Source organism: Ctenopharyngodon idella, chromosome 13 (assembly GCF_019924925.1).
Source record: "Ctenopharyngodon idella isolate HZGC_01 chromosome 13, HZGC01, whole genome shotgun sequence".
NCBI lineage: Eukaryota > Metazoa > Chordata > Actinopteri > Cypriniformes > Xenocyprididae > Ctenopharyngodon > Ctenopharyngodon idella.
The window spans coordinates 14033737-14060365 of record NC_067232.1 but is presented as its reverse complement, the minus strand read 5'-3'; the positions used below and the strand labels follow the sequence as shown (position 1 = coordinate 14060365).

The window sequence follows — 26629 nt, the reverse complement described above, 5'->3', positions numbered from 1 at the left end:
GTTAGGCCTATTAATTTACCTTTACGTTATTCCATTTGTTAAATTTCTTTAATTTTTGTTACACTTTCATTGGTGTTAAATCAAAAAATGTTGACTTTCTGACTTTTAACTTAGTTATATTTCAGTTCATGTTTGTGTTATTGAATTAAAACTAATTAATGGTATATTGTATTGATTTTAATCTGCTCTGTGGTGTTTTGAGATGTTATTGTTGCCATCAATAAGTCAAGCTGTTTTTCAAGTTAGAAAGTCAACATTGTTTGAGAATGACCCAACTACAAATGAATTAATTAAGCAATCAGAATAAAAATGAAGAGCATTCTTGAAGAAATGAGAATTGGAGTGTGCCTCTATTTATTTGTTTTTAATAAGCAATTCACTGGGTTAAACAAATACTGTTACAACACAAAAATGATACATTTTAAAGCAACAAGTTTTATAACAACTTCATAATCAAAAGACAAGTTTATCTTTTTTCTTTTCTCTTGCCATGTCCTTCCTTAATTTAAAAAAAACAAAAACAAAATCAGACATACTTTTCATTGAGCAGCTTTGCTGCCTCTTGCTACCCTGTTCAAAGAACCATCTCTCTTGCTTTTTATTATTTGCAAATGCAAAGGCTTGCCAGTAATAAATAATACTATAAAATGTTCTGCAAGTACACAAAAAAGATTGAGAAACAACAACAAGCGTAAATGTACAAGGTTTCAGGGTGATAGAGGTGGGACGGGTGGGCAAATTTAGCAAAATCTCAGATTCATACAGGACAGACAAAGCATCTATACATCCATACTAGCCAGATAACAAAGTTGATTTTATTATTCATGTGTGTGTGTGTTTTTACAAAGTGGGTTTTTTTTTTTTTTTTTTTTACAAGCAGGCGTTGTTAATTACAGAGCACAAAGAATTAAGGCAGCTCAAATGTTCACCTCAAAAAAGTTTAAACATTAGATCCTTAAAAACTGCAGTTTGCTCTTGTTATTTTACACAGACATAGTGCCTCTCACACAGAGTGCAGAAATAAGAATTTGTTGTTGCATAATTCTGGCTGTTGACAAAGCCATCCTCCTAATACCGCCAACAGGAATGATGGGAAAACATTTTTTTTAAAAATGGCTACAGGAGAGTTGTGATATTACTGACCCCTTTGTCACATACTGTATAAGATGAAAAGTCGCATCTAAGCTGCCTCTCGGCTTTTCCAGTTTTCTTGATTTTACATCATTACAATAGAGCTGACATTGCTGTGATTGTTGTTTTGTTTGAGTTGTTTAACACTGCTCGATGTGGGATGCACTGATCGATTGGTTTTGCTGGTATTTGAGTTGGGGTGTATGAGTTTCTGCGTCTCCATCTTGTTACTGTGCATGTGGCTGATCTTTCACCACAGCAGTGCTTATGTTCCCCCCGTCTGATTAAACAGAAGCCCTCCAAACATTTCAAACTTACTAATTTTGGTGAATGAAAAAGCCAAATGCTCTTTCTGTATCCAGCCTCAGGGCTGAAAGACAATTTGGCCACTAAAACAGGCGCCTCTCTAGTAAATCCTTTGAAATGCTCTTGGATTACAGTATTGCACTCAAGCTCTACGGTTTGTTATTTCAGTTCATTTTAACTCCTTGGGTGTCTCATCTGTCCTGCTTTGCGCTTGTTGACAGAGCACACACTTCACTCTCACACTCTAGTGAACCAATGTTGCCATGTCCTTTTTCATATATACAGTATATACTGTATATAAAGTCACTTACAAATATGGCAATTGTTTTGGGTTCATTTCCAGAATAAAGTCTCATATTTATTTCCTTTTTCAATATAAAAACTGCTTATTTTTAGACTTACACTACCATTTAAAAGTTTGAAGTTGGTAAGATTTTTTTTTTATTAACTTAATAGTAAAGTGACAGTAAAGACATTTATAATGTTACAAAAGATTTCAATTTCAATTAAATGCTGTTCTTTTGAACTTTCAAATCATCAAAGAATCCTGAAAAATGTAGCATGGTTTCAACAAAAAAATATTAAGCAGCAACTGTTTTCAACATTGATAATCAGCACCAAATCAGCATATTAGAATGATTTCTGAAGGATCATCTGCAGTAATGATGCTGAAAATCCAGCTTTGCAATTACAGGAATAAATTACATTTTAAACCGACCCCAAACTTTTGAACGGTAGTGTATTTTGGTGAGATATGTTGCTTATTTTGGGCTTGTTTTATCAGACCAGCTTGAGTTTTTTAAAGAAGATCTGGACAGACTGTAATTGACACTGGATATTTCTCACTCTGTAAATTCAGGATCACCATCATGTCATTTAGAAAGCACAGGACAGCAAATCAAAATGGTTAAATACAATTTTTTTTTTACTACTGTTTGTGACCATTTATAATAGTTGACAGTTTTACAGTATTTACCATAAGTGTGGTGACTATCTCTTCCATACATTGTACACATACACACACAGTGTCTCCCATGCTGTTGTCAAGGACAGCTTCATCTGCTATGTCCCCCACACACACACGTTTTTGCTGGTGTCATTGTCTTGTCTGCGTGGGACCGCAGACACTACAACAGTGTTGAGTTTCAGGGCTATATCTGTCCCAGCCCAGTCTGTGCTGCTCTGGTTACAACAGCAAGGTCACACACGCACACATACACACACACACAGGGAAGTGATAAAAAAAAATCATATTTCATGTCTGAGAGATAAGCAGTAATGGGTGTTTGGTTGGTGTGTGCAGCTATACGAAGAGTGATTTCTTTAAGATGTGACCTTAAATTGTCCTTCATATACCCTATCAATCAACATCTGTAACAGCTTCTTTTAAGAGCAAATCATTATAGAAGTTTGAAAATGGGAATAAAATTGTATAGGTCAGAGTGAATAATTTGATCAGCCTTTAGGACATCTGGATATCGGAATAAAAAAAATAAAAAGGTAATTGCGACTTTCTGTAATTTTAAATCTGCGCAATACTGTATTTTGCCATTGCAACTTTGTTTTTGTTAAATTGTTAAAGTATATCTTACAACAGAGTTTATATTTTATAATTGCAATGTGACTTTGTATCTCACAATGTGACTATGGTACCCATAGTCACATTGTGAGATACAAAGTCACATTGCAATTATAAAATATAAACTCTGTTGTAAGATATACTTTAACAATTTAACAAAAACATGACAACGATGTACTAAAACGGAAACGTTTTTCTTTTGGGTTTTTCGCGTACAGACGACAACGTTGTCAAAACGACCCCCATTCACATGGATCTGCGAAAACGACTAAAAACGTTGTATTATTCATGCCAGGCCAGTAGTTGGCGATGTCACTTTGTAAAGAAAAACTGTAGATTGAACATGTAATGCACATGACGTCACCGTTTTCACAAATTCACGTTTTTGTAGTTTACACGGAGACGATAATGGTATAGTTTTCAAAAACTTGCATTTTGAAACAAAAGTTTGTGTTTTCAGGCCCCCAAAACGCCATTGTTGTGTAAATGAACGGCCAAAAGTTTTCTATTTTTTTTTAGTTGAAAATACTGTCGTGTAAACGGCCCCTCAACCTTGCAATTGCGACTACTTCCCATAATTGTAACTACGAGACTTCTTTTCTCACATGTTCTTATTTTAAACTTTATCTCACAATTAATTTTTTTAATTGTGAAAACAGGCTTCCATAGGTAGAGTTCACTATGGAGTGTTTGAAATACTAACTTAGAAAATAATTACTTAGAGAACTAAAAGAAAACAAATAAGAAGGGAGAAGTAAAAGGGCTGAGTATGAAAGAGGAGGAGGAGAGAGAGAGAGAGGGAAAAAGTGAGGAAATTTGAGTCAATAATGAGAGCGACATATGATGCTGTTGCTGGCTCCCCACGACCAATCCAGACATGTAATGTACATTTGGTTACACCGCACACACAGTATCAAGAATCTCAGATCAACACTGAGATTCACTGTTTCTCCCTTGCACTCAGATAAACATACCAAACACAGTGACTGACCATGTACTTTGGGTGTGTGTGTTTGTGCTTTTTGCCCTTTTATCAATATGTTCTCTGTAACACCTCAATCCAGACGGAGGGTCAGCCAGCCGTATCAGGACTGACAAAATAAATCTGACACAGGAATGTGTGTGTGTTTAAATCTGACACTGGAATGAGACTCCGCCACATACAAACCCCAGAGAGAAATCAAGTCCTTACTCTAACCAGTCACAATTAGACCTCTGAGCCTACTCTTAAAAAAAAAATATATACCACTGTGAAACTGAATCCTGCAGCAAAAAGTACAGAGGGATAGGGTAGGATTGCACTCCTCTTTGTACATCGTCCAAGAGCAGAGAGGAAGAAAAAAAGAGGGGGAAAAGAGCGAGAGAGAAGTGGTAAAGGTTAAAGGCAAGAGAGGGGATATTTGGGTTAGTGCTGGCCAGTTAAAATAAAAAAAGAACAAAAAAGTAAACGAAAAAGAACAAAGAAAAACTAAATAAAAACAGAAAACAAATTAAACAAAGATAAAAAGGAAATAAAACAAAAAGTAAACAAAAGCAAAACAGAAAAAGTAAATAAACAGTAAACAAAGCCAAGAAAAAACAAACAAAAAAACAAATGTCTTATCTTAAATTCCGCTCTCAGAAAATGTTTGAATGGAAAAGGAAATAGTTAGGTCTAATTCCTCTTTTAATGTATAATTGAAAATTTTGCCATTCATAGTGTATTCATCAGTATTTTCATATCACCAGAGACTGCATGTCTGATCTGGATCATGTTTTTTTATCCTCATTGTGATTTCTATCACCTTGCAGGACAAATTTTTGACTTGAATTTTAGAACTTCTCCCAAAATAAATTGGCAAACTTCAATGTTTTGTCAAACTGAACTCTGTTTTGGCCAGAAATTTGATAAACCTTCTCACACACACACACACACACACACACACACACACACACACACACACACACGCTTGGCTTTAAGGTTCACTCCTCCACTTTTGTCAAAACAAATAACCTGTGCACTCAGGTGCTTAACCCTGCATTCAGATCTTACAGTACTCTATGTAACTGAAATCATTTTGGCTCTATGTCCACCTAGCCAACTCAAAATGTTCTTGGCATCTGGTGTAAGTGAACTCTACTCTGAGGCACCTTGGAACTAACTGCAACTGTTCCTGAAACTGTAGCTGGAAAGGAAGTGATGAACATAATTTAGCACTGATTGGGATTTGGCAAAAAATAAAGCATAAAAACACGAATGAACCTCAGGAATGCACCCTTGACACCAGCTCACACTGTTGGCCGAAACACTTACTGACCTCTCCACTGGTTTTGATTGTACTCTGATAGGAAACCCAGGAGGGATTTTTCTTAAATAAGAGCACCGCAATAAGATGGATAATGATATAAATAATGAGAAATCCAACCCAAATGCCCCTGTGGACACTGATTTCAATCCAGCCATCTGATACATCAGGACAGTGTGTACACAACCCACTAGCAGTGTTAGACAGACTCTTGGTTGAGCCATGAAGAGCGTGTGTGATTGAACAGACTGGGTGGGACAGTCTCCAAGCCAATGGCCGCAAAGCTAGCAGCCACTTTAATAGTTCGCCAAAATGCTTGGTGAGGTCTGTACCCTGTAATCCTCAAGTCAAATCGGTGAGTAAATGAATTTTCATTGCACAATAAACCAGCAAACAATCCACCAACACTTTTCTCCAGTAGTGCAGACTACTTATCTTCGAGTTTTCTTCTCCAATGGTGGATGAGTTTCCAGCATCTTCCCAGGGATGAAATGAAAGTTCACTCCATCCTTCTGTTTTTGTGCTCCCACTGTGATTTTTGTACTCCCTCCAGGTTGTGTACATTTCTCTCTTCCTGTCTTTTTTTGGTGTCCAGTTCCGGAACACCTCTCCCTCAGAAAGGAGAGAAAGGAAAGAGGTTAAGAAAGACTACAGAGTGTTTTGCTGGTGTTGCAGATACTGATACACATAGTCAGAGGAAGTGAGGGGAAGAGCAAGAGAAAGATTTGAGTGGAGAGAGATTTCTGTCCATCTTTTAAAGCGGCTCTGCATCTGTATTAGTCTTTCTAACTGAAGCTATTGAATCGCTAGCATCAGACCACAAATGTGACAGATTAAACCGAGCTTCTTTGAATGAACAAAGCAGAAAACTGGTCCATCCGTCTATGGCAGGATTTGACTGGCCCTGTTCCAATTTCAGTTATTCATGAGCATGTTTGATTGGCAGCCTGTTAGACCTATTGTGTTTGGATTAAGCTCCGCCTTCTTGGAAATCTGTATATGTACACCATAGACTTGCGCTGCGATACCGCCTCCAACCAGTAGGGGGAAAGTCCTCTCAACAACAAGACATAGATGGAGGGGTCGAGTGAAGAGGATAGGAAATATCTCTTTCATCAACAAGTAGACTGAGAACAGACTATGCCTGAAGACATCGCAAGTGAGGTCAAACATCACAGCCGATCTACTTTTCAGATTAACGCTTTGTGTCAGTCTTTGTTTAGCCGAAAGGGGTGGAGATGGAGCTGACTTCTGCCCAATCCGGATGATCTGTGTGCATATTAAGTCAGAACGTGTATGTGCGGGTTTGGAAAGGTTGAGAAAACAAGGCTGACATCTTGATTGGCTGGACTGTGGACAGCTGATGGTCTCTGCTGTAGTGCAGTCCTCTTTATCCCTTTGGTGAGATGTTAATATCTATGAAAGAGAGGTGGGGAAAATTGAAGAGACAAGAAGAGGGAGCGATGGGTAAATGATTGCATACAGCCTTGTTGGTCTTGGATCAGTTTGAATGGTTCATGGGACTAAAGGAACAACTCAGAGATAAGTGTGTAAGTTATCATAGTATTAAAGGGACAGAGTATTGAACAAAGAATCAGTTTATCCAGTTCAAAAACCAGACTAAATGCCTAATCATGAATCTGACTGATCCACTTCTTGGGTTCAACTCACTGACTCAATGTTGCAGATACAGCTGTCAACAACCCACTTGAGTGGAATATTTCCCATGTATTGTATAATAATGTCGTTGTTATTGTATAAGACTATATACAGCACAATATACTACTCAAAAGTTTAAATTCAGTAAGATTTTTTTAAGGAAATTAATACTTTTATTCAGCAATGGTGCATTAAATTTAACAAAAGTTACAGTAAAGACTATTGAAGGCACAATATGTAAATTTATTATATTAAAATATCCAAAAACCACTTGCACAGTGTTATATATTTCATTCAGCTGTGTACTTACATTATCCTAAATGTTTCCAAGAATTTGTAAATTCAGAGAAATTCACAATTTTAAATAGTGCCCGTCCCCTTGTCACTTGTCGCCTGTCAATGACGTAATATCTGCGTTATCCCTGGTTTCCTTGTACTGCATAGTAACAAAGACTATAGAATAACACAAGACATGTCACTCGTATTGTTTTGAATGGGAGAAAGTGTAACGCTCAATATGGCGGAATAAGTCCCGCCTTCAAAATAAGAGCCAATCGCCGACCTGTAAAGTCACTGCAGCGGCCGTTAGAAGCACCGGTTTCTATAGAAACAGTCAGACGCGCGCCTCCGAAATGAGGCACAAGAGACGCGCATTTAGGTCTGCGCATGCGCATTAGCTTGATCCAGCCTAAATACTGTTTTTTTGTCATGATTTGAGCGTTTGAAAAAAAAAAAAAATGAGACAGTTGTTGTCAGATTTCATTGGTGATTTCAAATATGAAATTTAATCGAAAGCTTGGCAAACAGCTTTGGAGAATTTGATGTTTCCCCATTCAAAGAGATAGGAGCTGCATGATGCCCGAGAGGCGTTTCAAAGATGGCCGCCGAGTGAAAAGACTTGTCTTAAAGGGACTTTGATAGTAACCATGGCAGACACAGACAGCTGCGTAACGTCTAGCGGCACGCTGTTGTTGTTTTGTTTTAAACATTATAGACCATGGCAAGCAAACTTTGGGGCAAAGGGAGAAACAAAACGAGGAACAATATCGGCGTGGCGTTTCCGAGATGGTGAGAGCTTCACGACAACTTTGACTTGACAGAGCTCGACGCCGCTCTTGCACGTTATTAAAGGTGTAGGCTACATAAGACTAATCAATGTTATATAGCTCAACACGATGAAATGCTAGAATATCATCAGTATGATATTCTAATATTGATCTAGCTTACTGTTAGTCTCATACAGCCAATAAACTAATATATAGAATAACGTTATAACTTACTCAAATGCAGTTTAGTATGATAGTGTAACGTAAGACCAAGCGAAACAGCACTGCATTACCTCACAATTTTAATTTGTCAAATAAACTGACCTGTATTAGTAGTATTTTAGCTTTGCGAGTAGTTCGGTAGAATGAAACGTCTTCATTCCTTTATATCCCCTGGGACTCGCGTGTGGCACTGATATATCTGTCTCTCATTAGCAATCGCACCCGTGATTCTCGGCCACACCCTGCTTTATACCACAGTCATGTTAAAAACATGAATGCATTTACTCATCCATAAACATTATTTCGCCATAAACATTATTAGATCCATCGTAATGACGACAAGTTCGATGATTCCATGCTCATTCACTGCATCATCAATCTACGCCTTTGTTATTGTTTTGAAGAGTTTAGCGACCCCTAGCGGCGAAAAAACATACTGTGCCTTTAAAATAAATGCTCTTAGTTTGGAACTTCTATCCATCAAAAAATAGCAGCACTGTTTTCAATATCTTTGACACTGTATACTGGAGTGATGGCTGCTGAAAATTCAGCTTTGCAGTCACATGGATAAATTACATTTTAGAATATATTAAAACAGAAAACGGTTATTTTAAATTGTAATAATATTTTGCAATACTGGTAAGCATACAAAAAACATGAAAAAAAATCTTTACTGACCTCAAAATTTTGAGGGGTAGTGTATGATTATATATGGGCTGCGTCCGAAATCGCATACTCTCTTGAGTATGTACTATTTTGAATAAGTAATTACTTTGTGACCGCTAAAAAAGTATGTTCTATATAGTATGAATATATATAGTATACCCTTATCTTGTGACCACCAGCATCAGTTGCGTTGCATCACTACCATTCACAAATCTTCTCCCGTGGCCTCATGGGATGGTAAAGTTTCCATCGTATGCACACTTCGGAATCTCGCCGGAAGAAGTAGGTCATCTGGGTACTTTTTGCCTACTCTTTTATGAGTACTGTGAATTCGGACTTACTTCTTTTGTGACATACTGTTTTTCGCCTACTACTGTATATAGTAGGGAAGTATGCGATTTCGGATGCAGCCATAGACTCTCCTGTTTGCATCTATTTGCATTCTATGTTTAGTTGCATGGAATAAGCGATAAACTACATTATTTAAATTCATGCTTTTGTCTTTCACAGAAGAAAGTCATACAGTTTTGGTGCAACATGGGTGATGTATAAATGAAAAGATTTTTTTATTTTTGCATAAGCTATTTCTTTAAAACTAATTTGTAACCAAGCACAGAAATCTTTGTAATGCTTAAAGTAATCATAGTGTAAAAGAAGACATAAATCATAAAGTTGACAAAATCTGATTCTCACCTGTCCTCTACTTCACTTGTTCTGATTGCGGATACGCAGACACCTTCTCTTCAGCGGAGGCTCCATTTCCATTGGAACGGTTCCCGTTAATGGGGCTGTCATGCCACAGGGCAAGATGGCAGCAGTTTTGTCAGCAGGTTTGGGCACGGGCTGAATGACACAGCCAGGTTTGGGCATTAGGGGCAGGGCGTAAGCATGGTCCTCACCAGATGGGGCGTCTTCAGGGCTCTGAGGTTTGTCCTCCCCTGTTCCAGCGGTAATGGCAGACTGGTCATTTGAGCTTCTCTTACCTGCCAAGTCTCTTTCTGTGGCCAAGCAGCTGTTCTCTTTTAGGTCCTCTCCTTCTAGATCTGCCCCCGCAGGCTCGTCGCACACAGCAGCAGTCCTGCGGCAGGGGTCCATCAGAGGGCGCTGCTCTAACGGAGGCGTTCTGATCGAACTCTCTGCTAGAGGCACATTACAGCTCCCGTTAACGATCACATTGCAGGGAGTAGCAGAGCCAGGCTCAGTTTTAGCTGTGGTGGTGTTGCTAGAAACAGTGGAGGCGCTGCACGTGATTGGCTGAGAAAGTGGCGGCGTGCCGCTGCAGTAGGATGGGTCAGCGCAAGGCAGAGCCACACTAGCCAGTGGGCTTTCAGCATTTCTGTCTCTGTTGTTATCTTCTATCGTACCTATGCTTGTACCAGCTGACCCATCCACCTCAGTTTCACTTAAAAGTGCAGGTGGTGGGCTTAAACCGGGCTCTGCTTTTACCTGCACACAGGATACAGCCCGCTGGATCACTAGCTGTTGCCGGGAACGGCGACTGGTTGTTAGATCAATGACTCCATCTGCTGGTGTGTCTTTATGGGAGTGTCCAGAGCTTTTGTTACCAGAGTTTTCTGTTTTAACCAACAGATCTGCCATGTTTGTCCTGCCCTGGTCCATCTGTTTGGAAAATCTTGGCGAGAGTGTATCTGAGGTGGGAGGGTCTTGGTTAAAGTCCCTCTCTTCCCCTCTGGAGGAGCCGGGAGAAAATGACGGCGGTGCTTTCGAATCGCTCCGCTCGCTCGCAGCATTCGGAAGCATTCCGTCATTTCCCGGTCGGTCACCTGATGCCTGCGGACTGAACGGTATGGGCACCGGAATGGGTATGGGGACTGGTAATGGCACAATCACTGGATAGGGCACTAATAATGTTGGTGGTGGCACTAGGGGGGCCAGGGAAGGCATGCCAATATTCATAAGGGGCGGAATTGGGATGTGTCCAGCTGGCATCATGTTAACTGGGGGGAAAGGCAAGGCTGGCATGTGACTGCCGGGGTGAGGGGGCATCATACCTGGAGGGTTCCCAGGAAGGGTTGGGGTGGAGGACGGGTGTATGTGGGGGGAAAGGAGTGGGCGGTGCATGGGGCTTGATGGAGGGCCCAAAGTCCGAGGAGGTAGTGGCGGCCCAATGCCAGGAATCATGGGATTGGAATGAGGGCTGTTGGGGCCTGGGGGACGTAGGAACGGAGGACGAATCTGCTGCATCATCTGGTGCTCCATAAAGAAAGGGAGAGGGACCGGGCCACGGGGTGTCATGACCATCGGCGGGCTACCAGGCGGCACACCCAGAGCTGGATGTAAACCTGCTATAGGTGGTGGAGGAGGTGGCGGTAACGCAGGGCTTTCGTGTGGCCGTGGTGTGGGGATTTTCGTAGATGATGATGACGAGGACGAGGAGGACGAGGAGGAACACACAGTTCCGGCTTCAGATGGTGACCCCGATGTAGATCCAGAAGGTCCGGCTACAGTGGTGGCACCCCCTGGTGAAGGTATCTTACGACTGCGGAGCTCGTTTAGAGGTGCACTCCAGGACTCAGGTGTAAGGAGCTGTACACCTGTTCCACTCTCTGATTTCGTATCACTCGTGGGGTGAGGGGGGTTACACAGACCCCCTGGCAGTGCGGCCTGAGTCTCTTTATAGAATATGTCCATCTTATATTGGTTCAGACACTTTGCACTGCAGAATTGGAGCCTCCTCTCACCCGCTCCAAAATCCAGGTATTCCTTAGTGTGGCGGATGTGTTTGCACCAATCGCAGACCTGCAACATGAACAACCACAAAGTGAACAATATAAACTAGAGCATAATTCTTCAAATGTCTATTTTAAAGTATACAAATTCTAATTCAAACACTCTCTGTGGACTAAGACATCATTAAAAGAGTATGGCTGTCCTTCTTTATGACTTAGAGAGCCAGCTAACACACAGTATGGGAAGTGTGTGTGTGTGTGTGTTTTGTAAAGTGTCAGATCTATGTAAGATTATAGGGTTTATGGGATAAAAGAATTAGCATTAAATATAACAATCCAAGTGTAAAGAGAAATGTGGTTTATGTCATGAAATATTAAAATCAAACAAAGCCCTCAGATGATAAAAATATATGAATAATATAATAAATCAAAATTAAATATTTAAATGATAAATGTAAGAATAAAATATAATAATAAATATAAAAATGCTAAAGGTGAGTGTAATATTTTTAATTATTTCTTCTATTTTTCCCTGATTAACGTTCTCTGACTCTTTCTAACACATTGTCTCTCTGTATTTTTAACACACACCTCCTCACAGACACAGACACACTCATTACAAGATGTCAGGAGTCAGCTGCCCAAGGCAAGCTGCAGGGTCAAACTGACAGCCACGACTAAAAGGTTTTCCCTTCAAGGGGCAATTATGCATGTGGATTCTGAGTGTGTGTGTGAGTGTGTATCTGTGGGACAGCAGGTGACACTAACTGAGAAAGACAGTGACAACAGACTGAGATAGACAGGAACGAGGGGCTCAAACCTGGTTTGCTTGTGCACGTATAAGCGCGGCAGAACAGAAAGCGAGAGGGAACTTTGGGTAATTAAAGGATATGATGTGTTCTGGTAAGACAAAGAATAGAGTAATTTAACAGGGGGGATAGACAGGCCAAAACATAGAAAGATGAACATATCCATGAATATCCTATAAGACAGAAACACTACTAAATGATTAAACACTTGTTCTGTCTCTGTTTTTTTCTCTGACACTCTTTCTGCCAGGATAGTTTTGTCTGTCTAACCACTCAACAAAAGTGTTGATAAGGCTGTCAATCTCCAGAGAGGAGGTCAGTCGAAGTAGTTGAGCGCAGATAGAGAAAAATTTGCCTCAGGCCTGGCGGGTAGAGTACATAGAAAGAGATTTTCAAACATTGGCTTGTCAAAAAGACAGACAAGTAGACACAGACAGGCCTGGCAACACAACTAACTGCAGACAGAAGAGGGAATTTTACAGAGAATGAATTACGTAGTTTATTTGCATGCACTTTTTGAGTTGTTTTAGCGACTGACGCTAGAGACTGCGGTCTTTGGCCTCCTTGTTAAAGTGCTTGACTCCCATGCCAGCAGACCCGGGTTCAAGTCCCGCTTGGAGCGGGCGGTTCGAACAAGAAGGGTTATGCAAATTAAGTAATGGTACAAACACACCCAAATACTTGAAATTCTCCATCTTGCGAGTTGGTTCTGAGTGCTAGATTGTTGTATCTATAATTATTATTATAGCTATCTATAACAAGCCTAATTATTAAATTATTTAATTCTAATTATCTAATTATTAAAAGAGGCATGATTTGCACTAAAATATTGCATGCTAAAGTGCTGCAGTGGTGAATCTGCCCCAAAATCAGGTAGAAACAAAATTACACTTCTTAATCTCATGCCATAACTACACACACACTGAACACAATGGAAATCTGATAGCTACAAACTCCTATGCCTGCTTATTTTGATATATGTTGTGTCCAAAAGTGTTTACTGTTTACTAATGCATTGGCAACCTTAAACCTTTGATTTTAAAACCAACAATGCTTTTTTGAATCTGAATATGATTTGCCTCAGGCCTGCCTGAGAAATCTGCAGAGACAGAGATTTCTCTTAAGACTAGTAAATTGACTGCCAAAGCCAGAGTTCCACTGAAGATAATGAAGGCATTTATCATATGCCACTATTGTCAATGATGGACATTCATCACGCAGTTAAAGAGAGAGAGAGAGAGAGAGAGAGAGAGAGAGAGAGAGAGAGAGGGAGAGAGAGAGAGAGAAGGAAGTTAGGAAGGAAGCGAAAACCGGATCATGTGGAATCACTGGCTTGGAGTAGACATGCTCACATATTCACACAGTCTACTTCCTTCCCCTAAATTATTTTCATAATCAGTTTCCAGTAAAAAAATAAAAATAATTTACTGCTTTATATATGATAGTTTTTAAAGAATATATACTGAATTTTTTTTTTTTTTTTAACCAATGAATATTTTTTTTTCTTGCTGTATGCACAGCTCTGTTATATGGGTCATTGTAAAAACACATAATGGAGATATAATTAATTTTGAAGTTTTATTAAATGTTAACGATGAGATTATGTGGTTTTTATAATCAATTTACACTGCTTTCATCATTTTTTACAAGATTTTTTTTTTTACTAAAAAAGTCATTCAGCTTAACCAAAATTTCAGTTTTACCGAATGACACTTTTGGTTATACCGAATGACAGTATTTTCAAACAATGCTAACAGGCTGATATTTAACCAGCTAGCTAGTTAGCTTGCTAGCTAACTAGCAAAGGGACAGTCAAACATTTTATATTTAGTACAAGTTTTTAAAATATTACAACATTTTCCATGTTTTATAGCGGTTGTACCAAATGACCTGATTTTTCGTATGAGCAAGTGAAAACATGAATTTTTCAAATAGTTAAAAGAGAGTAAGTTTCTGTGCTTCATGACCATGTGGTCCTTTGCAGGTGTCTGAATGATGTCACATCCTGTCACATGATATTGACCACATAACTTGATCCAAAATGGTCCCTTTATATTGGTTACTCTGAATGACATCAATGAAATTCTTTTTTCCGGACATTTTTTCTCATAACAAAGCGACGACTTCTACACATAATTTTAATACCATTTTGCACTATGTTGATATATGATGTTATAAAATCATGCCAGAATAAAAAATATATACATTTATTACATTTTGGACGGTTTAAAACCGAATTACCTTTTGACACTTCAAAATCTTTAGAATACCTTTACATGTAGCAAAATATAATTAAAACCTTTTGGATTCAATAAAAGAGATGTAGTTGTACTACCTTACATACTTTGGATGTCATATCTTTGTTTTTTATTATTATTAAGGCCTCTGGACAAAAAAAATGACCCGTCATGTCATTGACCCATATTACAATGAGGTTTTTGCTTAAAATAAATTGGGTAACTTCAAGATACATTCTTTGAAAAGTCTTATTATATTACTTTTGCTTCGTGACAACATTTATGTATGGTTTTTAGGGATTTATAGGTATTTTTACTGTAAAATACGGATTAATTTTGATTGAAATTTTTAGTGTAAGAATCCATTTAGAACAAATAAATTTTGACATGACGTACAGCAACTGAGGAGATCAAAACAGTATGATTCATTAGACAATCTACATACAAATGTACATTTCATTTTGAATCAGTAATTCAATCTTACTTGAATTGGCTCTATATGAAAGAAGCTGGCTCCCGCAGGATGATGGCTGACAGACGCCACTCATTCATGAATCTATGTGATTTTCTAATGAAGTTTTAAGTTTTAAATATGGAAGCTCTAACCATGCCAGTTAACAAGCACAAACCAGCTCGAGGCGAGCCTGGATATTCTCAATTATAAATGATTTTCATATTTCCTGAGTTTAAAAAGCGAGACAGATGGAGACCACTTAACGAGTCACGGCTCTCTAAGAGAAATTTTACTGCACATTACCCTAATGGACTTCTTTTCTCTCTCTCTCTTTCTCTCAATCCACTGTCTCTCACTTTCTCTTAATCTTTCACTCACCCTTATTTTGCTTTGCTCTCTCTCTAACATGGTTGAGAGGTAATTACTGTCATTTACTTCTGCTGTAGCCGTTAAGCCGATGTCCGTGACCATGCTGCGAGTAGCTGTACGCTCTTTTACTGTAATTACCTGCTAACGTACGGCTGCCAACTCAATGTTAGAAAGGATGTTTCTGTGCTAATGCTTTTCTTTTCACATCACACACACCCTCTGTCCGCAGAATGTGTCCGTTCTCGACCAGCCATATGCTGATTTTATACACACACACACACACACCTACTCACACATGCACATAACCCACTTGTCCATTCATGTGGCAAACAGTAACATTCAATGCAGTTGACAATGTTTAAATAAAAACATGAAAAATGGAATGTCATAAATGTATAACAAACTGTTTTTACAGCTAATAAAATAGATAAGCAGAACACCTCATGACCTAGTCTTGAGTTAACAGAGCATGTGTGATTTGACCAGTCTTGTGTCAAGTGCTAAGTCTTAATCAACAGAAGATAAAACAATTTTGCAATACTGTTTTTGCACTATAAAATAATGGCAAGGAATTTCTGGGTCATATTTCACTCCAAAATAAAACAACCACAATAACTGTGACATTATTCTCATCACTGTAATGCAAATAAATATAAATATATATATATATAATTGACAAAGATTTATTTTTATTATACTGATAATTAGCATAAAACTTGGTATATGGGTATGATATTTATCAGTACAATATCGACTAATGAATGATATCAGACCTATAATACACTATAAACCTTAACGCTCAAAATAATTAATTGGTCTGAATAGGGCAAACTCAAATTAAACAAATTTGTTCAGTTGAATTAACTTTTATGAGTATTTCAAACTTTCTTTTTCTTTTGAGTTCACAAAACTGACACATTTTAAGTAATCTGAATTGTTTCATTGTTTTGCATTTTATGAATTTGTTTCTTTTAATTTAGACAAACTTAAATTTACCTGAAACTGGGCTGGGATTTCTATTTCCCAGCATGCTTTGCCATGACACTTGAAAGGGAGAATAAATGCTAAGATTTAGTGTTATATAATGTTTTGTGTGCAAGATTAATGTTAAATGGGGAATTTAGTAGTGTTTAATGCTTTGCTATTCCAATTTAGAAGAGTTTCTGTTATGTAGGGTGACAAGTGGAGCATGAGCTTACTCTGAGAACAGGTATTTCATAAATGTTCTGTATTGCTGTACTCTTTGAGCAATTGCTATGTTATGCTAATGTTATCAAAGCATTGTGTTACCAATTAGATTTTGCTGAATTAGCTAGTTATAGCTAGCTAAATTCTCACTACTAAAAATATCATTTAAGATGTCCACGCTGATATGCACACGATATGATATGTCCACGCCGAAATATAGCACCGCATTGCGTTTTGGGCAACCTGAGTTCGAGTCCTGGCTTGTGGATCTTTCCTGATCCCATCCCCTTATCTCTCTCCCATTTCCTGTCTGCTTATATAAAATACATATATTTCATATTATATATATATAATATAGATTACATGATAATGTAATGAATTAACTCAAAAATAAAATGTACCAGTAAAAAATTTAAATCTGCCAGTTCTGCTTACTTAAACTTTGATTTTCTTAACTTAAGAAATTTGATGTAACTGATTACCTTTTTTTTTTTTTTTTTTTGAGTTTTGCCAACTTATTCAGGTTTACAGTGTACCAATTATTATAGGTATTGATATTAAAGTTAATTGTAACACTTTACAACAAGATCTCATTTGTTAACATTTGTTCATGTATTAACTAACATGAACTAACCATAAGCAATACATTTGTTACAGAATTTATTAATCTTTGTTAATGTTAATAAAAATCCAGCTGTTTATTGTTTGTTCATTTTAGTTCACAGTGCATTAACTAATGTTAATTTAATGTTAATGAAACCTTATTATAGAGTTAACCTTAACTTGAGTTTATATATATATATATATATATATATATATATATATATATATATATATATAATTATTTGTAATTCCTAAATTCATCTGTAGCATTTAAAATGACAGATTTTAGTTTTTAGTGGTTTTTTTTTTTTTTTTTTACATTTATTATATAATGTAATTTTAATATCGACCATTAATCGTTTATCAGCCATAACATAAAAATAATTATTGGTTTATCAGTATCGGTTAGAATTTTAATATTGCTGCATACCTAATAAAAATAATGTCACAATACAAAACAAAAGTGCTTCCAAAACATATTAACCACAAATTATTTTTAGAAAAACAGCTCAAAAGTTTTGTTCACACCATATTTCAGAATTAAGACTTAAGACTTTCTGACATGGTCACAATTACACCATTCTTCTAAAATCTAAATCATTTAATCAATATGCATATGCTGTTTCTACATCTCTAATTTTGGGGTGTTAAATGGTTTATATCTTACAAGCACATCGCTGTTTGTCTTGAGGACAAGTCTGGGCGTGTCTTTGGACAAGCTGTGGTGCGGAACGCCCTCCTCCTCTCTGGCCTAAAGGAAAAACATAATGTCCCTTTTTATGCATGGCCAAAACGGAAAATAAACACATACATAACAGATGTAGAAAAGAAAGAAAGAATGATGTGAATGAGGGAATGGAGTGAGAGAATAAAAACAACATGTGCTGACCTGAAGAGACATATATATATAGAGAGAAAAGAGACATTCTGTGTGTGTGTGTGTGTGTGTGTGTGTGTGTGTGTGTGTGTGCCTGTGTGTGTTCAAAATCTGTCTGTAATCCAAGGTTATACTGTATAATAGTATGGTAGATTGAAACAAAAATTCTTTTCAATTATATAAGATACTTGAAAACCTTGAAATATAGCAAAAGCAGAAAAAAAAATGAATTCAGAAATATTCTAGAAAATTGGGGGGAAAGCAGTGCTACAACACAACACTACTGAATAAAATAAAATTTACTGTCATAAAATAACGCTGAGAACTGATCTTAAAAGAAAACATTGTGGTTTACTGTGTATCCTTCATATTCTCAATGATTTATTCTCTCTGAGCTGTCTGAGTATCCTCAATGCCACTACTGACAAACACCTCACACACGAGAACATCAGTCTGCGCATACACACGCTTGTGCCATCTTCAGTCTTTATTTTGTGTAGTAGTGTCTGTGACCCCTCTGGACTTGAGCCAACTCATTTACATATAGCACTAATGAGGCTGCATACTCTCGCTCTCACACACACACACACAAATGGCATATCCGCAGTCTTAATGACTCGAGGCATGATGGTGCTCCGAGAAATAACCACACACAGCATTCATTTACACCGTGAAGCCTCTTTCACACACACAATCCCACAGATAAAGCCACATGCAGACATGAAACTCAATGTACCTGATGGCTTATTAAGTAACCAAAAACTGCTGCAGAGATGGATAGTATATGAAAACAGCTCTGTGCCTCCATATTGTAAAACATGCCCCAAATTGTAGCAGTTTGTGTGTGTTATGCCACCTGGGCTTTAGCATTTCAACCACATCTCTGCCAGCCACCATCTGGGCATCACACAACCCAGCCCAGGTGTGTGTGTGAGAGAGTTGTGCACATTGCCAGGTACAATGTACTTCTCCAAGGACATGGACGGGAACACATATGAGGCACATTCTGGAACGCCAATTAACACACGTTGGGTTTTTGGGTTTTATGAGGACTTGACTTTTATACTGTACATATCAATCAACCAATCTATCTGTCTGTCTGTCGGGTCACCGTGGTTTTGGCAAGTATCACTCAAAAAAAAATGTTTGAGTGAAAAAAACAAAAAAAACTTTTACTGTTGTTAGTTTCACTCAATGCATCCTTGTTCACATTACTTAAAAAACTCATGTAACTACCTGAACTTAATTTAATAGTTGTTTCTACTAAAAATGAGTATTGTCAGCTTTACTTAATAAGACTGTTTGTTCAGTCAACTTAACATTGTTTAGTGAAACGCACAAATTAATGTTGACATAACTAACAGGGCAGTGGATCAGTAGTTCCCAGAATGCTTTGCAAGAGACTGAATTAGGAGAGTAAATTTAGGGATTAAAGTGTAATTGTATGTGTTTTACAGTAAAGGGAAAAATGTTGTTAGTTTATGTTAGTGTTAAATGTTCAGTTATGTTGGACATTTAGAGGAGTTTCTGTAATGTTTTTGAATTTTGTGGTTAACATTATGCAGAAGAGTGGCGCCTGTGTTTATGCTGAGGGCACTCATATACACTTTTATAGGATGGTATTCCCGCTCTCAATTAAATTGTGTTTGTTCAACGAGTTATTTTTTGAGTGCATTTTGTAGAGCAAATAGTTAATATAATAGGTAAATTAAGTCAATAAATGTGTAAACTGCACATATAAATATTATGTAACAGTGACAAATTCAAATGATTTGTATTTACTCAAAGAAATTTTGTCAGTATTACTTAAATTTCTTTTGTTCATACAACTAAATTGTTGTTTGTACAAACTCAATTTAGTTGTGTGGAACCACTTGACACTGCTTTTTTAAACCTGGTCTCATGGAAAGACGTACCTGTGGGAACGTTTTTGCGAGTCGCAAAAATACGTACCAATACGTACATATCACTACAGTTTCCAACAGAAATGAACACTAGAGGCAGTAAAACAGCAAGCGCTTTTAATCGTTTTCATACACAGTTACGATTACAGGGTCAGATTATGGATTAATAAAGTTTTTATGTCTCCTTGCACAATATTATGTTATGACTTCAAAACGCTTTTTACCAAAGTGCACGATTTGTAAACAAAATATTTTGGACTTTGCCTTGGTTAACCAGCTCCATATGTTTCGCTTTTCTGACAAAACAAGCTTGCTCGGTAGCTCAGCTGATACAGAGTTGGACTTAAGATGAGGAAGCCTTGGGTACGAATCCAGGCACAAATGAGTCACGATTAAAGAGATCAAAGATGAGAGATCAAAACAAGCTAAAATGGCACGGATGCTTTTTATGTCACATTTGCTTTTGTTAACACTATCGGGTAGGTTTAGGTGTAGTGTTAATGGCACGTTATTTTAAAAAATAATGGAGCACTACACTTTTAAGCGCCACTCACCGGACAAAATTTCAAATCAGAACTGCGGTGATTCATATAAAAACCAACGTCATAAAACGTACCATATACACGTTTATCTGTTCCGGCAAAAAATGAACATGCTTTTAGCGCCAGTCAGTGGACATTTCACATTGAAACTGCAGTGATATGTACGTATTGGTACGTGTTTTGCGACTTGCAAAAGCGTTCCCACAGGTACGTTTTTCTAATGAGACCAGGCTCACTTTTTTAAGTAATTCCAACAATTCATTTTTATTTTTTATTTTTTTCTTTAAATGTGTAAGACGTGTTCCTGGATCAACATCTTTTGTCAAAAATCATAGTCCTAACCTTATCCCTACCCATAACTTATCCCTAAAATCAGAGAGAAATGATAGGTGAATAAGTATGGTGTAGAAGCACCTAACCCTTGTTGTAAGCCTAAACTTGACATTAACTGTAAAACTGTCCCTCAAATCTGATTGGTTGATTGGAATGTTGTTCTAGGATCGACACGGATGTTGATCCAGGAACATGTTCTATTTGGTGAAACCACATTCACTCTATTGGTTGGTCTGTTTGTGTGTCTGTGTCTATCTGTCTGTCTGTCTATCTATCTAGTTTTACTTTGTCATATTGGTAAAGCAATGCATTTGGCAGTTGACATTAACTCCTTAACTCTAAGCATTTCTCCACTGCTCTGACATGTTGCCCAGGGTGCGTCCACTAATACGTCCACTAATATGTGTAAGTCTATGGATGAATGTGAGAGTGATTTCAGAGAGTGTATGTTTGTTCTCTTGGCTAGCAGCTATGAAATAATCACCCTGCACCATGAGTCACAACGCCATGGCAACAAGACCTCAGGAAGCAGAGGCCCAACAGCTTCCAACACACGCACACAGACACATTGTTAAAGAGTTTGTTTCAGAGAGAGAGAGAAATTGTATTCCAATGTTCAAAATAGCCGAACATTTGTAAGTCCTGCAGTAACTAAGTTAATGGTTATAGATGCATCTTCGCATTTGTTATGAGTGTAGTAATGAGATGTGTGAATATAAATCAACATCACCGTTTACCGGCTGATAATTTACGCTCCGTCAGATTTTAACACTGTAATCAAATTTAACATTTAAAAGAGTTACAATTTCTCCAACACACACACAGGCACACACCGCGGGATAAAAGCACAGGCAGAATGAAGCATGAATGGATCAGACGAAGAACACAATGACAAACTCAAGAAAGGGATGCTGTCGATTTAGAAGAAATTAACTGGTAAAAATTCAGAACACAAACACAATGAATTGTTTCTATACTGACCTAATGATATTTTCTGTCCCATAAATGAAAGACCTAACCCTCACTCAAACGTTTTGCATTTTTATACTTTTATTAAGACATTATGTATGTTTTCGACACTGACTATCCCCACAATGTAGATGATTTTCCACTACTATCTACTATCCCTCTTCAGGTTTTACCATCTACCTTTCATATTTCTAATGTTTTGTTCTCTCTTCATCTAAGCTTAACATCACTCAGTATGCTGACACACACACACACACACACAGAGAGAGAGAGAGAGAGAGAGAGAGAGAGAGAGAGAGAGCATATGGCCATTCAGTCTACATCTTTTCTCTTGCTCTTATTGGCAGAGCTGCATTTAATTCTGTTTAATGGCATGAAGCACAAACTGGTCTGACTGTCTGTCTGTGTGTCCATCTGCTAGACTGTTTAAAAAGGGTTGTTTTGCGCAGATGTTCGAGTTCATTTGTACATGTTTTCTTTAATGACACTTTCTCTCTTTAACACTAACATTTTTATTAATTCATTTGACAGTTTTGAGGTCATTTCTACACTAATGATAACACAATGTATTTTGATTTATACCATGATACTTAATTATTACCATTATCATTTACTTAAGAAAAAAGCAACTCAAGGCCATGCATTACAGTGATTGTACTATGGGTAAAGGATACCTAAATGGTAAAGTCACTGTAATGCAGCTTGTTTTTATAAAATGGTGTCAACTGCCAACAGCATTATGATAAAAGACTCCAATGTTTAGTAAATAGTTGAATTTATTACTTATAATAATCAGAATTGTATCTATCAGAAATTTTTTTTTACTTTCTATTCATCAAAGAATCCTGTATGGAGTTTTTTCCTTAAACAGTCTTAACATTCTCTAAACTGTTAGTGCAACTGTTCTATGGTAGATCACAACTATTGCATGTCTGCAAAATGTAGTAACTCACCCGAAACATTTAATTCAATTGCTTCTAAACCTTCAGTAGTTATTGTTTCAGTAAACTGACCAATGCCACCAAACTAAAACATTTTTATGCCATCGTGTGAGCTGTACTGTTTAGAAAAATGTTTAGAAGTTTTTTCACCATGTCGACCCTGGAAATACTAAAAATTTGAAAAATTTGTTATGATGTCACTGACTGTCAGTTTTGTCTAGCTGAATGTTATTGTGTATCACTATGAGTTATTTAGATACAGATTTCAAGAAAGTTTACTAGGAAAAGTCAAAAGTACACAGGAAAAGCCTATGCACATTTATATAAAGTACATTTAGCAATGCGTTACATTCACATGGCTTGCTGATGAAAACTGCTGTTGATTCTTCTCAGTGAGATTGTCATACTCTTCACAACTTCTAAACATTATTTCATCGTGTGAGCTAGCACATGCAAAATGTAAACTGAAAACTTTCCATGCCATAAATATTTATGGCATATACATATGTCTGACAGATTTTGATAACTGAATGATCATTTTGCATGTGCTGGCTCACGCGATGAAATAATGTTTAGAAGTTGTGAAGAGTATGACAATCTCACTGAGAAGAATCAACAGCAGTTTTCATCAGCAAGCCATGTGAATTTTGTTACTGCGCAAAGTGTAGACAATTGTACTTACTTGTTTGCACGCGTGCTTTAATAAAAACTTTAATAAGAAATGCTCCTTAAAGGGTTAGTTCACCCAAAAATGAAATTTCTGTCATTAATTACTCACCTTCATGTCGTTCCACACCTGTAAGTCCTTCGTTCATCTTCGGAACACAAATTAAGATATTTTTGATGAAATCCGACAGGTTTCTGATCCCCAAGAGAAAGTAACGTAATTACGACATTCAAGGTCCAGAAAAGTAGTAAAGACATTGTTAAAATAGTCAACGTGACTACAGTGGTTCAACCTTAATGTTGTGAAACAGCGAGAATGCTTTTTGTGCACAAAAATAAAACAAAAATAACAACTTTATTCAACAATTTTTTTCTCTTCACTGTCATGTCGCAGTTTACGTTGTAGACACATTGCAGCGCTTCCAGGTTCTATGTCAGAACGGCGACTCATTATTGGCCGGCTCCTGCGTCAGCATCACACTCATGCGTCGTGCTGCTCATGTGTACAGCGTCGGCCAAAACTGAGCCGGCTTTCTGACGTAGAACCTGGAAGCGCTGCAATGTGTCTACAACAGAATCAGAAACCTCTCAGATTTCATCAAAAATATCTTAATTTGTGTTCTGAAGATGAATTAAGGTCTTACGGGTGTGGAACAACATGAGGGTGAGTAATAAATGACAGAAATTTCATTTTTGGGTGAACTAACCCTTTAAGCACCAAATCAGAATATTAGAATGATTTCTGAAGGATCATGTGACACTGAAGTCTGGAGTAATGATGCTGAAAATTCATCTTTTCAAATTCCACCAAATTCATTAATTCTATTCAATTGCATCAAATGAATAAATTACATTTTAAAATATATTAAAATAATTAATAAATTGTAATAATATTTAATAACATTAGTGTTTATTTGGTCAAATAAATGCAGCCTTGGTGAGCATGAGAGACGTCTTTCAAAAACACTTAAAACATATAATTTTTTACAATATATAAAGCATGGCCTCAAATAAGTTATTGCTTTTACAACTACTACAAAAAGGCTTTAATATTTAATATTTAATTTTAAATACTAAGGACACAAATGTATATTAAAATGTTATTTTAATAAGTAAATTTGTAAAGTCTGAACTATCTGTTTCATAAAATGGTATTTTACATGGTACTCCAAGGTCCTGTATTATAAGGTCCTGTATTAGTGTACATGTCTGAAGAACATAATACTACAGAACTTATTTCTACTTCTTTATAGTGATGGTTACCATTGACACTTTCCAACATTGTCTTTGATATATTCTTACTATTGTGTTTTCAATGCCAATTGCCACTGAAGATCTACAATAAACCCTCTCTGTAACCGAGTTAGAGTGACCTAAGTTCTCTTTACTTATTCAGCCTTGTTTCAGTCCTATTCACCTCAGTCCAGAACAAATTACCATATATGGACACACTTCTCTGTATTCAAAATATTCTGTTACTCTAAGGTTTCATGAGGCTAAAAATATCTTGTCAAAATTCATTAGCTCAGCACCTACGCACACACACGCACACAAATCTGAAGATTTGGGCACTGTAAAACGAGCCCACCGCCTGACACAATAAACACAATACAGTAACAATACTGTTTTTGTGTGCGTGTCTGACAGAGGTTTACCACATTTCCTCTGAGGAGGTCACTCCTTATTCACACACAAAACAAACACACACGCACCTTTAATGGGGAGGAATTATAATCACCTGAAGCAGCTGGTGTGAGCATGTTTCACTACCCAAGGTGGGCCGGTGGGATGAGAGAGAATAAAGATACGTATGCATGTGTAATATGCTTACTCTTTTTCCGTTTTGAGTTTTGCAGATGTAGCAGCTGCAGGTATTTACTGCAGTAACATCAGACCCACCGCCCCACAGCCCCTCCCAGTGTCTTATTTCACACACACATACTCAACACTGCTTATATTTGCAGCTGACCTTGTGGTGGAAATGACAAAATAGAAAGAGAAAATGTTCATATAATCTTAGAGCGTAATAAAGTTCCCCCATCTAATGAATTATAGAAATAAAGGTGGAGTCGCGGTGGTGGCAGAACGCCAGGAGAATCGTCAAAGGAGTGAAGTAAACAGCTCTATGATTGGTGGGATGAAATGAACATGCCCCTGCCAGACGTTCGTTTGGCATTCCACAGACGTGTTTCCTCTGAGAACCAGATACGGCATCCAAACGTCTACAGACGTGCCAAAACGACCTCACAGTTTACACTACAATAATCACAGAGTACACTGGTCGTATCCCCATATCAGATGATGTCATTCAGCACACACTGTTCTCTTCGTTATATGCGAGTAAATAAATTACGGAAATAATAACATTTAATAACTGGACTCTAAGAAATCGAATAAAATTTTTATGATCAAAACACAAAACAATGAAAATTAGACAGCAGATCAAAGAAGACACATCAACCCGTTTTGCTCCGCTGTGAGCTTCACAGGTTTGGATCAATATTCAGGTGAATCTCACAAAAACATGTCCAGGCCACATTCCTCCAATGACTTCCTCCAATGACCAAACTAATGCTGCACAAAATGACTATGCAAATGTATAAAAGGGTGAATCTCTTAAAGGTGGGGTAAGCCATATTTCAGAAACACTGTTTGGAAGTTAGTCAGACCAAAACCAACAACAAACGTGTGTAGCCAATCACCATTAGGGGGCGTATAACGGTCGAGGAGAGAGAACGAGCAAGAGGGAGATTTGAAGAAAGACTGCAGAAAGAGAGATGAGACACAAAAGAGCTCAAAAGAATATCACTGGAATGGAGGTTTATGACTGGGCAAGCACTTTAGGACCCGCGTTAATATGAGAAAAGCTTTCCAGCGCTGGAGAGAGCTAAGAAGGAAAACCTGAAAACAGACGCGGAGGCTGCTTTGATCCAGCTTCACATGTGAGTAACACTGGGTTTGAGTGTCATTGATTGTCTGGAGCTGCTGTGCTGTTTGCGACTAACCACAAACTCTTGTTTGTATTTACTCTTGTGTACTGTACCTTCAAATTTTGTGCTTTCTTGCCGTTCGTTCATCATCTGCGGTTTATTATTCGTGAAGCATTATTTTGTTGAGCGTCAGCTGTGATAAACAGACATCCACTCTCGCATT

General features: G+C 37.5%; 1 protein-coding gene across 8 annotated transcripts in view; it reads right to left on the bottom strand.

The window, feature by feature from the left end:
- Window positions 1-348: 348 nt before the first annotated feature.
- sobpa (sine oculis binding protein homolog (Drosophila) a) overlaps window positions 349-26629 on the bottom strand; it is a 51062-nt gene continuing 24781 nt past the window's right edge. For 4 of the 8 annotated variants that reach the window (XM_051916101.1, XM_051916104.1, XM_051916106.1 and 1 more), the window contains 3 exons: window positions 17912-17995; window positions 9588-11654; window positions 349-6717 (listed from right to left, as the gene is read on the bottom strand). In XM_051916101.1, the coding sequence (XP_051772061.1) occupies window positions 9600-11654; window positions 17912-17995 (2139 nt within the window). In that variant the 3' untranslated portion in view covers window positions 349-6717; window positions 9588-9599. The remainder of the gene's footprint in view (window positions 6718-9587; window positions 11655-17911; window positions 17996-26629) is intronic. The other 4 variants (XM_051916107.1, XM_051916109.1, XM_051916102.1 and 1 more) reach the window with 3 other exon arrangements.